This window comes from Spermophilus citellus, assembly GCF_964194105.1.
Source record: "Spermophilus citellus genome assembly, chromosome: 6".
Classification (NCBI taxonomy): Eukaryota; Metazoa; Chordata; class Mammalia; order Rodentia; family Sciuridae; genus Spermophilus; species Spermophilus citellus.
The window spans coordinates 121,806,394-121,820,252 of record NC_138187.1 but is presented as its reverse complement, the minus strand read 5'-3'; the positions used below and the strand labels follow the sequence as shown (position 1 = coordinate 121,820,252).

The following is a 13,859-nucleotide window of genomic DNA, read 5'->3' as shown; positions in this document are numbered from 1 at the left end:
CTGCTCTGTCAGTGCTTACATGCCGCACATTGAGAGTAATTGTGGTTGCTGAGCAGATGCAGCGTGTGACTAGGCCTAACTTAACAGTCAGTGGTGATAGAGGTGGCAGAGATGAGACATGTGACATTACTAGACAATGCAAAAATCGTGTGCCATGATTGACAGCAGAAAAACATTTTATTCTCTACTTCCAAATTAACTTGCTTTTGCATTTCAGAGATCACAGTAAATAGGTTCCCCAAGTTTTGCTGTCCTAGCTTTTTAAAGTGGAGTGTTTTCATAGGAATGTTTCTTACACACACACCATCATCCTTGGTTGTTGATGTAGCAAGTCTTTGCCCATCTGTTTGCCTTCATTAATGTGGCAAAATTTTATACCTATATATCTTTAAGTGTGGGTGACACATTTAGTAGATTTTATTGATAATTTGGAAATTTTTGGAATAGTGCTTTCTTCATCTTTGTGACCTCAGAATTGAACACAGTGATGGTATTCATTGAAAACTTTTTCATTGAGCAGAATTAAATTATACTGGTTGTGTTGGTGGTATTTGATTTCTTCTTTTCTATGGAGAATTTGGTACTTTGGACATAGAATTTATCAGAGTTAAACAATAGTATACATTTTTTTCTTATCTAAAGCTTCTCATCATATGATTAGAACAATTTAGTTCTCTCTTCTAACATTTTGGTTAGAATTACATAGGTGACTTTTAAAAAATGTGTTTAACTCTAGAAAGCTCTATGTAAATGCAATCTCAATTTATTGTTGCTTTTATCATTACTGTGTTAATAAATATTAACTACTTCCAACACTTTGCAAAATGGCTAAGAAATTTTCATGAACTGCCTAATGTCAGGTAGAACTATTAAACTACTAAATTATGCAAACTTCAGCCAACAAGTATAAACAGTTCAACACAATTAAGTTCAAGTCATACACAGAGAGTCAAAATGATATTTTGACTTTTGGATAACCAAAACTGTTGCTTATTACAAATTAAACCTGACCTCTTTCAATGGAGATAAACTCCTTTGTAAATTTGACTATTTCACAGGCTTTCATTAAATATTTTGAGTACACATCACTAATAACATGTTGCAGGCTTATTGATTTATCATGAGTACTTGAAATTTCCTAATAACTAGGTATATTTTTGATTACTGATTCAAGGTTTAAATAATTATAGTAAAAGTCTTAATTGGGAGAACATCTCAATCAAAAGTGCAGACATGGTGGATCTTGGCCACCTTTAGCACTGAAAATAAAATGAAAACTTAGCTCTTTGATCAAGAAGAGGCTTGGTAGGACCGGTAACAGAGGCACTGGGATCCTTTTTCAATGGCTTTTGCATAGTATTTATACTCTTTTTTTAAATGAGGTTATACGAACATCATTATTATATTTTTTGTGTTGTCATATTTATTGCTCACTTTCTTTATGGTTCTGCCCTAGTAGTTACATTGATAGAATTATTTTACTGTCTTTTCTTCATAGTATTTCATGTTCATATTTTAAAAATATTTGATGATTTAATCTACCTGATGTTTAGAGTATAATGTGAAATAAAGTCTAATTTATTTCTAAGTAACTTATTACTTACCCCATCACTATTTAGTGAGTAATCAACACCTTTGAAATTCATTTGACGTATATTTATCAGATACTAATACTGGAGTCCTTTCCTATCTTTCTATTATTTTCAGTCATTAATTTGACACATAGTTTTAACTACTTAAACTATGGATAACAACTTTTTAATTTGGAAATAAACTTCAGCTCTCTCTAATTTTAAAATATGTATAGATTATTAACATTCTTCCAATTTTAGGATATATCGTTAAGTTATAAAATTTTAAAAAACCCTGTAATTTCCGTTTCAAAGATAGTTAATGTATTGTTAATGTATTGATTATTTATGGAAAGATTTGTTTTTTAAATCGGTTTATAGAGAAACATTGTATTGATCTATAATTTTTCTTTTTCTTTACTTTCTAAAGTTTTGGGAGTTTGTATTTATCTGTAAATCAGTCAGTCAAGAGATAGTTATTGTTTGTCAATTAAGCAATAGCTAAGCCCGTACTTAGGCAAGGTTTTAGAGTTATAATCATTTTATCTATCTATCTATCATCTATTATCTATGTAATAATTTAGTCTCTATACTAGTGAGACTCATATTCAAATGGAGAAGATAGACAAAAGACAGATTGTGGAAATAATTATATAATCACAGCTATACACAGTGCTTGAAGAGGACTTTATTTATTTTTGGTACTAATAAATTCTAATCAGAAACATAGCCTATTTTGGAGTACTCAGAAAAAGGCACATACAGGCTTTTGGCCAATGATCTAATTACAGTGAACACAGTAGCTGAACATGGAAGGCCCTTACCTGAGATTAATGTGAATAGATGACAGCAATTCTGTATATCCCTGTTATTCAAATGTCAAAGGTTGACCTCTATGCACTAGGTTGGCTCCCGTTGGTCTCTCTGGCACAAACTACCTACAGTTCCTGAAATTTGACTCTACTGTGTTTGATGATGTATTGGTAAACATTAGCTGAGGAAGGGAGGAAAAAAAGACCTGAGTTACAGTGTTTGCCAATTTCTGTGATGTGACTCTTTCCACTGTACCCGGTTTCAGTATGTTATTATGAGGTCAGCTAACTTGGAAAATTCCTGAAAATTTAACAGTTCCTTTCACACATGAACTCCAGCATACCATCGATGCCTCCTCGGATCCCTTCCAGGTTCCTGTTCTCTCTGGGTGCTGGCCAAGCTAAGCCCACCTCCTGCAAGGTTGTGTGCATCAGTCTGCCATCTTTTCTGTTCCCTCAAACCTTTTGGAAGCTGGATTGACTGTCATTATCTCCATTTTACTGTTATGCACATGTTAGACCATAAACCAAAAACCTTGTTTTCTTCAAGGGAAACATTTTGAGTATAAGCATCTTAGTTTAGGAGATGAACAAAACCAAACTTAATAGTTTTTTTTTTTCATTTTTATCTTCTTGCTACAACAGTATTATTTTACCTTGTGGTCATGAAGGTATTGCTGACTGACCAGGGAAAGGATCAGGAATCCAGATAATCACAAATATTAGCAATTTAGAAGCTTAGTTTACTGTCCTGCTTTTTGTCAAAGGTTATCTTTCATCTGGAGCTCCTACAGCTACTCATGGTGGCTAGTCCTTCACCCAGGTCCATACTGATTGGTTAGAGCTGGGGTAAATCTGTGGAGGGAAGAAAATAGGAGGCATCCTCCAGACTACCCCTGCATTTTGTCCCTCAGAAGGTCTAGACATGCCCTTTATGTCAGAAAACTACCAGGTCACTGTTTTTTTTTTTTTTTTTTTTTTTTTTTGTGTGTGTGTGTGTACACTGAGGAGTTGTATGAGCTCTGTGAGGCATGCCTCCTCTGAGGTACAGATTCAGCCCTGGAACTCAGCATAATGACAGGTAGAGAAATATTTGGAAAATGAAACGGGGAACATTTAGAGAAGGATTCTGTCAGGATTCCTCCTTTATCTTCCCTTAGGTTTCCCTTCTGTTAACTTGGTCATAAACACAATGAAAATGAAGTGCAGGAATACCACAGGAGACTTGTCTCCATTTAGTGATCCGAGAAGGGTAAACTGGCTTTTCTTACACCTAGAATTCTCTTTGGATTTCCTGAGGAAATCCTCTGTTGGCTTTTCTGAAGATGTTCTGTGGTAGCCTCTAGGCTAAATCTAAATCTGTGATTAATGATAACCTAGAGCTATCATTCCTTATGCCCTTTTAACTTGCATGGCAGCAAATCAAATTGAGTTCCCTCGACAGCTTGGCATGTATTACTAAAGAGTAAAGCCTTTTTGTAGTGATGCACCAGTTAGGATAAAAAAAATAAAATAGTAAAAGCCATATTATTTATTTTCTTCCCTGATAACTTCCTGAAAACTGGTTACTTCTTATGATTATGACTGTAAAGACATTTGTTTCCTTATTTAAAATAAGAGAATGTGATGGAATAAGATTCCCAAATGATGGCCCTACCCACCTCCCAGCGCTATTCATCTGGAGAAGGTAATGAAGGAGAGTGTTGGATCTTTTCAGGACTCTGAGGACCCATGTCCAAACAGTACACATTGCTGACTTGGCAAGGCCTTTATCTTCTTGTACTTTGCTTACTGATGCTAGAACAGGGAATGGATTTGAACTTGTCGAGTTCCACGCTGGCCCAGTGTACAGAAATAGTTCACTGTCCCAAATAAATACATTTAAATATTCCATGGCTTTTCTTTTTGTCATCAAAATGACCTTATTCTTTTTTAAATTATCTTGATACATGCTTTCTGATTCTTCCTCACACTTGCCTGGGATAGGTTCTTTGCTCACATTCTTCTGTTATAGAGTGTTCCATGGCATTTGTAAGCAAGAGCAGATAGAAGACAGATGGAATGCATAGATTTGTTATGTGAGAGTCCATGGTCCTGCCAGATTTTCTTAGGGCTGGGATGCCAGCCATGGCAGGCTCTTTATCTTGACTCCATGCTTCCTCCTCATCTTCAGAGCAAAGTAGATAAAAAAAGAATATCCAGGTTATCTGCATCCCACTGAGTTGTTAGTGGCTGGACAAGAACTTTACTTGTTCTCTCTCTGATTTCTTCTTTCTCATGAGGATTTCCTCACATAGGTAGGGGATGCTTCTGGGCTTTTTTTGTTCAGCATAAAGTAAAAAATTACATTAATATATTTTTTAAAAGAGTATCTCTGTTCTAAACATAATGTACTTGGGGATTTTTTAAATGAGAATTATCTCACTACGCTATTTATTTCTCATCGCAGTTTTTTTTTCTTAGCACTATTTGCATTCTGTTTATTCTTCATACTATAACTAGTGAGAAAAAATTTAAGGAACAGAATATTTGCATGTTATCCCAAGAATCTCCCTGTAAATGACTTATTAATTGCAAAGGGAAAGAATAGTAATTTCTCAGTGGAGAGACCTAGTAGACATACGTTAGCCAAGTACTCAAAGTTAATGTCACCATCAATAGGATGAACCATTGTCATGTGTTTCCAGATGCAATATACTGAGAAAGATGTATTCCTGCCAAAAGTGTATGACTTGAATCTACTTGTGAGGAAGAATTGGGTAGATTCAAACTGAGGAACATTTTGTAAAATAACAGTCTCTATTCTTTGAAAAACATGAAAGGCTTTAAAAAACGAAAGAAGATTTAGGAACTATTCCAGGAGATTAAAGGAGAGTAAGAAGATATACTAGTCAACACAGTGTAAGATCTTGAATTGGATCCTGGAACAGGGAAAATGTGTTACTAAAGACATTAATAGAACTTCAGAATTTGAATGTGGATTGTAAATTAGATGATAATCTTGAATCCATGTTCAATCTACTGGGTTTGCTAATTGTGCTATAGATATTTAAGAGAATGGTTTAAGAAAAAGGAAATACACAGGAAAGAAAGTTGGAATGAAACAGCCTGATCTCCACAATTTACTCTGAAATGGTTCAGAAAAAAAAAAAAAAAAAGAATGTACTTATGCAGAGAGAGGGATAAGGAAAAGTTGGGGAATGTTAATTCTGTGGATAATCCCTGCAATTTTTCTGTGAGTTTAATTATTTCAAAATTGAAAGGAAGAAGGAAAGAAAGGGAGGGAATAGAAAGAGAAAGAGGGGGAGAAAAAGAGAGAAAGAGAGAGGAAAAAAGAAAAGGAAAAACAGTCTCCAAGGAAGATTTATTGGGGCTGGTGCTGGGGCTCAGCGGTAGCACATTTGCCTGGCATATGTGAGGCACTGGGTTTGATTCTCAATACCACGTATGAATAAATAAAATAAAGGTCTATCGACAACTACAAAAAATATTTTTTAAAAAGGAGATTAATTGTATGTTCCTCCTCCCACTGGTCCATTGAAATGACCATTTTGTTGATAACCAATTTGTTGCTGATCCTTGGATATTTCCTAATAGTTATCTCTTTGACTTTTAAGAAATATTTGAAAACATTTATCATCCCTTCTTTTCACATTTGCTCTTTCTATAACTTTCCTGAAAACACACTTCATTTTCTAACCAGTCTTTAGAGGTTCTCCCTGCATTCTCTGCATTTTAAATGTTGGTGGTTTCCTTCGAGTTCCACTCTACACTGTCTCCTCAATCTACATATTTTTTCTGTGTGTCTCACCTACCCCATAATCTATGTCTCCAGCTCAGCTCTCTGTTGGGTTTCAGACTCATATATCTATAATATGCACTGGATTTCTTTGGTTATTCCACTTGGCATATCAAAATCAACCTATTCCAAATCGTTATGTTCCTTGCTGTATTAGTCAGTGTGTAATGTCACCATAATGAAATACCTGACATAATTAACTAACAAGGAGAAACGATTTTATTTTGGCTCCTAGTTTTGGAGATTCTGGTTCATGTTTGGGTAGACCCATTGCTCAGAGGGTGGGAAGTCACAAGGCCCTGGTGAGGAGTGTGTGGTAGAGCAAAATTGCTTACATCATGAGCCAGGGAGCCAAAGAGAGTGGAAGGGGTAGAGTCCCACAGTCTCCTTCAAGGAAGCCCTCCATATGCCCTTGTTATCTCACACTACGTCCCACATCTGAAAGGTCCCATCACCTCCTAGTAGTAATACCCTGGGCACCAAGTCTCTAACACATAGATTTTGGGGGACTATTTCTCCTAACCACAGCACTTATCTTCCTTGATCTTGCCTTTGGTATCCTCAAATCTGGTTATTTTTTAGTATACCTGAGGGCCCAGTCTTCATGGTACAAATGTCAGGCTTATCACACAGCCTCGGGTTGCCTTTCTTTCTATATCTTCTGCCACTCTCCCACTGCTTTTCATGAAACTGAAATGTTTTTAGTTTCCCAAAGATGCTAGATACTCTTTTTTTTTTCCTCTTAAGATTTTTACATCTGTGGTTCTTCAGCCTTGACATGAACCCTACTTCTTTCTGCCTTCTAGGTGACTTCTACTCAAGTTTCAGATGGTTGCCGTGGTTCAATCCTATGTGCAGCTTCTCATTCTCCTCAATCCATGTTCACCATGAGCATCCTGTAATTTCTGTAGTACGCGCCGATCACACATACATGTATGGGTCCCTGGCCTTTGTTCCTCACTGGATAATAAACTCTGAGATTAAATCTGCCTGCCTCATGGTTCCATCCCTAAGGTTTAACATACTGCCTAGAAAGTAGCAGATGATCAGTTAATGTTTTGAACACATGGGTAAGCAGTTATACACATGGTGAAAGCCAATATTAGAAAACCCCCTTATTTATGTACATTTGCCTACTGAATTAAAAGGAAACCTAGAAAACAAACATCAGTCTAAAATTTTAGGCACAGGAAATGATTTTCTGGGTTTTGCCTACCTCTTATAGCCATTTACTATATTTTGGCTGCAGTTACTTAATATGAATTCACTTTGTGCAGCTTCTACACATTACTTCTGTTCTTTGCTCCAAAGCATCTGAGTAGCTCTGATTCCTTTTCCGTGTTTTCATCATTTAAATAGTTGAAATCAGTTAGTCGGCTTCCTCCTATTCCTAGTCTTCTTTTCTTCAGCAAAATACCCTCAATCCATTCAACCATTATATGTAAGAAGTTGCCTTATGTTATACATATGATTTTACCAATGTCTTCTATACATAATGTCTCCCACAAGTGGACAGGATGTATTTTGTAACTTAATGGAGTACAACCACCACCTCCCACTGGGAAAAAGAAAAAAAGAAATGGGTTTGTGGGCAGTCAACTGTAAAGTAGTTAAAATTCTGTGGAACTGCTAATCTTAACTGTTAGAGAAGCTGTTTCCTGTCCACATCCAGGATAAAGCTGTGAATACAAGCTTTTCTAGGACAGTTATGTACAGACATCCCCAGAGTGGACCATTGGTCCTGAGACACAATAGAGCAGCTGTCAACGGGCAGCTGCCATCAAGAATTGGGAGGTGCTGCTTTTGGAAGTCAGGGAAGTACACACCGAACAGGAGATAATCAGTCTCCTCTCCCTGACCAAGACATCACTTCAGCTGCCTGAACCAGAACCTTCTGTAGGCCACCAAATGAACCACAGTGCTCACTGGGCTGGAAAATAAATTTCAGCTACAAACATGAACCAATCTAGAGTAGTACTGTGCTTTCAAGTGTAAAAATATGACTAGTAGTTCTTTCTCAACGGCTTAGCAAAGTCACCTACATAAAAGAAGTTTAGGACTTCACTCAAAGAATTGAGTTAATAATAACAAAACACTGCAAAACAAAAAAATTGAAGTAATTGGTGTTTTCATGACAAGTTGCTGGAAAAAAAAATTCTTATGGTGCTGGGGATTGAACCCAGGACCTTGTGTATGTGAGGCAAGCACTCGACCAACTGAGCTATTTCCTCAGCCTCAAATCTCTTCATAAATAGGGATACTTAAAAATAAAATCCCTCCACAGATGAATTCATTAGCAATAAACACCAAACTGAAGGGGAAGAAGGGAAATATGGAAATGATATGGGGAGAAAAATGTATGGGTTAAAATGACCAAATATTAGCCCACCTGAGCCCCACATATATACGTTCTTATTCGACAAATAAAAATCCATATTGTTTTCAAATAAAAATGAAACAAATATGAACATTTACCATAATAAAACCACAAAGATAACTCTCAATAGATTCCAAAAAGTAAAAATCATACATTCCATCATCTCTGACTACAATATTCAAAAAACTAGAAAGTAACAACAAAAAGCCAATCTAAAATTTTTACCCCTTTTTTGAGTAGGAGAAAACTAATAAATTTCCAGATTAATTTAATAGGAAGGGCAGTAAGAGGATTATCAAGAGAAGCATGCTAAGCACTACAAGTGGGTGTTCTCTGCCACAGGTATGTGTGTGGACAGTGTTTCTGATTATAGAAAAGTGAAGTTGAATTGCTTGAATCACAACAAGCTGATATTCTTACACAAAACTGGAACTTCTTCAAATCTTCAGAACTTCAAAAAAGTTTAGAAAGTTTTTAGTTATGGCTTTGTGGCGTGCACTTGAATAAAAGATTTAAAAAGTGCTACTCAGCTTTAATCTAAATAATTTAAGCATATTTGAATGCTTGTAAATGAGGGCAATGTGCTCTTCTCAGTGTGTTCTCAACGACAATGAAAACCTTAGAGTCAGCGGGACTGTCAGTGCTTGTGAGAGGGAGGCAAACTGGGTGAAAATGAGGACTTCATTGCATGTGTTAGCACCTCAGTTTTCATCATCTTATCAAAGTTCAATTGCAACATTAGCTCTACGTTGGATTTTATTGAAATGTTTGCTTAGAACAGAGTATTGCATATTAATTATGTTAACATTTATATCATGCAAAAAGATTAACTTTGAAATTAATAAATGGTATGTTATACGATTTGGGTATTTCTGTATCATCAGTCTTGAAGTCATATGTTTTAAATGATTCATTTATAAACAACTGAATATTTTCCTCTTTTAAGGATTTGGAAACATCTCACCACGCACAGAAGGCGGAAAAATATTCTGTATCATCTATGCCTTACTGGGAATTCCCCTCTTTGGGTTTCTGTTGGCTGGAGTTGGAGATCAGCTAGGGACCATATTTGGAAAAGGAATTGCCAAAGTGGAAGATACATTTATTGTGAGTACCATAGATTTTAAGCTACATGTATTTATTATTTCATTTTTTAAAATATTATACCTTTTCTGCACCTCAGGTAGACAGAAAAACTTAATTATTAGAGTTTCCATACTAGATTATTTGCATCTCTCTTAGCATATAACTTGCTATATTTTAATCAAATTAACACTTATTTGAGTGAATCAATTATTATATGAGAAAAACCCAAAAGTACACACAGGGAAATACAAAGTAGTAATCCAACAATTCTAGGTTCAAATTCCAGATGTACTGTCTCCTACCTATATTCTTTTAAATGATGTATTTTCCCCTCACACTTCCATTTTCTTTTCAGTGTAATAATATGAGTAAAAGTGCCATAGGACAATACTCTCAGGATTGGCAGCAGGATAAATTAAACCTAACATTGGTAGTAAATAACTGATAATAATTTGTTATTTAAACATTTGCCTTAGTATCTTTGTGTACTCTTTAGTACTTTGTGTACTCTAAACTTATATAGCCCCTTTGGGAAGGGTGTAATAATAAGCAGTTACACAAAAAAAGTCATCATGTCACTTAATTCAGTAATGCCATTAATAAAAATCTAAGGAATTCAGTAGAACCAAAGGTAGTACACATGAAAATGCTCATGGTTGCATGATATTCAGTAGAAAAAAATTTAATAAGACAAAATTCTTTTATCAATGTTGTAAGAAAAAAATAATGATATACCTATGATTATAAGTTTTTTTTTCTTTTTTTTTGTGGTGCTGGGACTTGAACCCCAGCCTTGCACATGCTAAGGTAAGCACTCTACCACTGAGCCACACCCCCAGCCTATAAGCTTATGTTCTTGAACCAAATTATAGAGGACTATGATAAAGAATGGGATTGCAAATTACCTACTGGTAGTAACAAATACATTTTAATTATTATTCAGTAATGTTTTTCCTTTACACAAAAGTTCAACAAAATAATTACATGTAACTCTATTGGTGAAATAAAACCTTTAATTATTAGTCTTCACTTTAAATGACTAGTCCAAATTTAGCTTTAGTTATGTTTCAGAATTAATATCAAAGTTAGCTCAAATATTCTTACTATTAGTGTAGAATAAGACAGGTATTATATAGGTATTCAAAACCTCCTGTATTTATATTAATCAAGTGGCATGAACTTGGTAATGCTGAATTGTTTATTCATCCAGTAAGTTTTTGACTTCCTGTCACATGCTGAGTAAAGTTTTCCATGTAGCATCTACGTCAATGCATTAAAGAAATAATCTATGCTCTCATAATGATGTTATTCCAGCTGTCATGATTCAGCATTTGGTACCAGCCACATTTGAAAAACTTTCTAAACCTGAATTCATTTAATACTCACATATGAGAGGAACATGGTGGCTAGAGAGTTTCCTGTGATCCCTTTCTATTATCTGATCTCATAGATCTTTATCTCTAAAACATTCTTACACTCTAACATTCAGTGATTTTCCCATGGTACAGGATATGATCTATAATTTTTACTGTACACAGGACATATACCTAGATGATATATGCACAACCTTCATTTAATACATTATAGTGTGCATTACACTTTCTTATTGGAGAGGAGGCAGAAAAACAGGTGTTCTGAGGACAGCTGTGTCTCAAGGTTGTTAAAGTCATATGCTTGCCTACAGGTCCCATAGCTTTGTTGTACAGATTAAAACCATAGAACTGAGGACGGTACACCTGAATTACTTTCATGATTAATGTTTACCAATACACTATTATAAGTATGCAATTCTTGTTTCAATTTCCTCTTATTGTATATTTCTAGATTGTGTTTGGCCCATAATTAGTTGTATGCCTATAGAGTAGATATATTTCAAAAGTAGTTCAGATTAAAAAAATGGAATATTCTCAGAGCTAATGTAACATACTTTTGAAAGTATTTAACCTGTAGTAAAACTACGTAAGGGTAAATTAAAGTAGCATAACTATTAGCATTTGTTGTTTTGAGTTTGTTATGTTTTACCCAATTTTCATAAGCAAAGACAATTGAAAACTAAGAATAGAAGGGAACAAAATAACATGATCAATTGCTGATTCACTGTGCATAGGTTAGCTTTGTAGGCATATCAATAATAAATCCATCAATATCTTTCTCTCTCTCTCTCTCTCTCTCTCTCTAGAAGTGGAATGTTAGTCAAACCAAGATTCGCATCATCTCCACCATCATATTTATACTGTTTGGCTGTGTCCTCTTTGTGGCTCTGCCTGCGATCATATTCAAGCACATAGAAGGCTGGAGTGCCCTGGATGCAATTTATTTTGTGGTTATCACCCTAACAACCATTGGATTTGGTGACTATGTGGCAGGTAGGTTATCCTGGCACTGCCATTGCTCTCCTAACCCACGTCCTCTAGTTAGATTTTTCACCTGGATTTGTAATGAAACACAATGACTGCATGAGGTCCTTGGGGCTGCCATACCAAAGTACCACAAGCAAGGTGGCTTTTAATAAAAGAAAGTCCTTCTCATGAAAACTGGAAATAGAGGTGTCAGCAGGGCCATGATCCCTGAGGCACTAGGCAGAATTCATCACTGCCTCTGCCTAGTGTCTGGTGAAGGCTGTCAGTCCTTGGGATCCTTGACTTAGAACTGCATTCCTGACATCTCTGCCTCTGATATCACATGGACTTTTCCTTTGTCTCTGTCTCTGTGTCCAAACTCCCCTCTTCTTACAAGGACATCCATCACATTGGGTTAAGGGCACACTGTACTCCACTATATCACCTTAACTAATGACATCTACAGATGTCATTATTTCCATGTTAGGACACCTTCTGGGGTCCTGGGAGTTGAGACTTCAACACATCTTTTTGAGGACACAGTTCAATTCATAATAATGGCAAAGACAAAAGTGACTCTGTTATACTGGAGGTAAACAGAAGGATGTGGTTGATCACATTTTTTTTTTTATTCTGTGAAAGAAATGTAAATTGCTGGTTGTGCAGAATTTCACATTTCTACCTTAATTCCAGAAACCACGCATCTGCCTCTTAATTTTTTTTTTCCCTAGCAGTATAGGAATTCAAGTTCAACTTATCTTTTTCCCTTTCTACTTACACCCTCTCTTGCCTTAGTTTTAAAATCAGATGCAAACTTTAGAATTTACTCATTTAATTTTCAGTTCTTAGGATGATATTTTTGGTTTTACCTAAAGAAGATCATGTAGTGTCTATATTTTTCTATTTACATTCTTTTATTTATCCTTTTATATGTATTTAAACCATTATTTTCTTTATCATTGCTTTTTTAGATTTTACTTTCTTGTTTTTCAACTCTCATTTTCCTAATTACATTAACCAATAGTAGTGTTACAGCTCCAACCTTAAGTAAATCATAATATTGGTTATGAAAATAACTGTGAAAATGGTTCCTCATGGATCATTTTGACCAGCTCCCCCAAATATAAACCATTCTTTAAAAAAAATATTTTTTGAAGTATTAGAAAAACATGATAAACATAGTAGGACTATGTTATTAAATATTCTAGAGTCAGCTCAACAGCATAATTTAAATTTTAAGAGAGTTTTTTTTTTCTTTCTGGCTATTTGCCCTTCTTTCTTGACCTAAATTTCTTACATAAATGTTTTCAGGAAAGAAAATATGTTCTGCAGTTCTATAAAATCTTAGGGAGGGCTGATAGTTCTCTGTTTCTCTTGATTTGTTAACTAGTATTTAACCTGGCAAACCCCTCCTTTGTGGGGAATGTGTAATGTCTTTGAAGACTGGGGATGCTTTCATAACCAAAGCTTTGCTTTTGGTCAGAAATACTATGTCTCTGTATAGGATGGAGGGACTGGAAAGGAGAATTCTGCTGGAGAACTTTTAGTTTTATAATTAGTAAGAAGGAATTTCAGACATTTTAACTGTATATAAGAAGACAAGCTTATGTCCTAAAATACCCATTCTTCCTTTATCTCCTTGAAGATGTATAACTGGCCCAAGAAATAAATAGTAATGTTAATGTTGGAGAAAGTAAGACACAGTTTATAACAGAAAGTATACTTGAGGTTCATTAATCTCGGGATGTCTTATGATTTTATAAATACAATTTATAAGGTCTTATGGCAATTGTGGAATATATAGGTATTATGTGGAAGTTTCATATTTTTAGGTTAACATACTCATATGGTGTATGTTATTTGAAACTACTGACA

General features: G+C 35.2%; 1 protein-coding gene across 4 annotated transcripts in view; it reads left to right on the top strand.

Annotated features, from left to right (window-relative positions):
- The window catches only part of KCNK2 (potassium two pore domain channel subfamily K member 2), a 199,791-nt gene that overhangs the window by 132,736 nt on the left and 53,196 nt on the right, over positions 1 to 13,859 (top strand). For all 4 annotated transcript variants that reach the window (XM_081299759.1, XM_081299760.1, XM_081299758.1 and 1 more), the window contains 2 exons: positions 9,506 to 9,666; positions 11,825 to 12,011. In XM_081299759.1, coding sequence (XP_081155885.1) covers positions 9,506 to 9,666; positions 11,825 to 12,011 — 348 coding nt within the window. The remainder of the gene's footprint in view (positions 1 to 9,505; positions 9,667 to 11,824; positions 12,012 to 13,859) is intronic.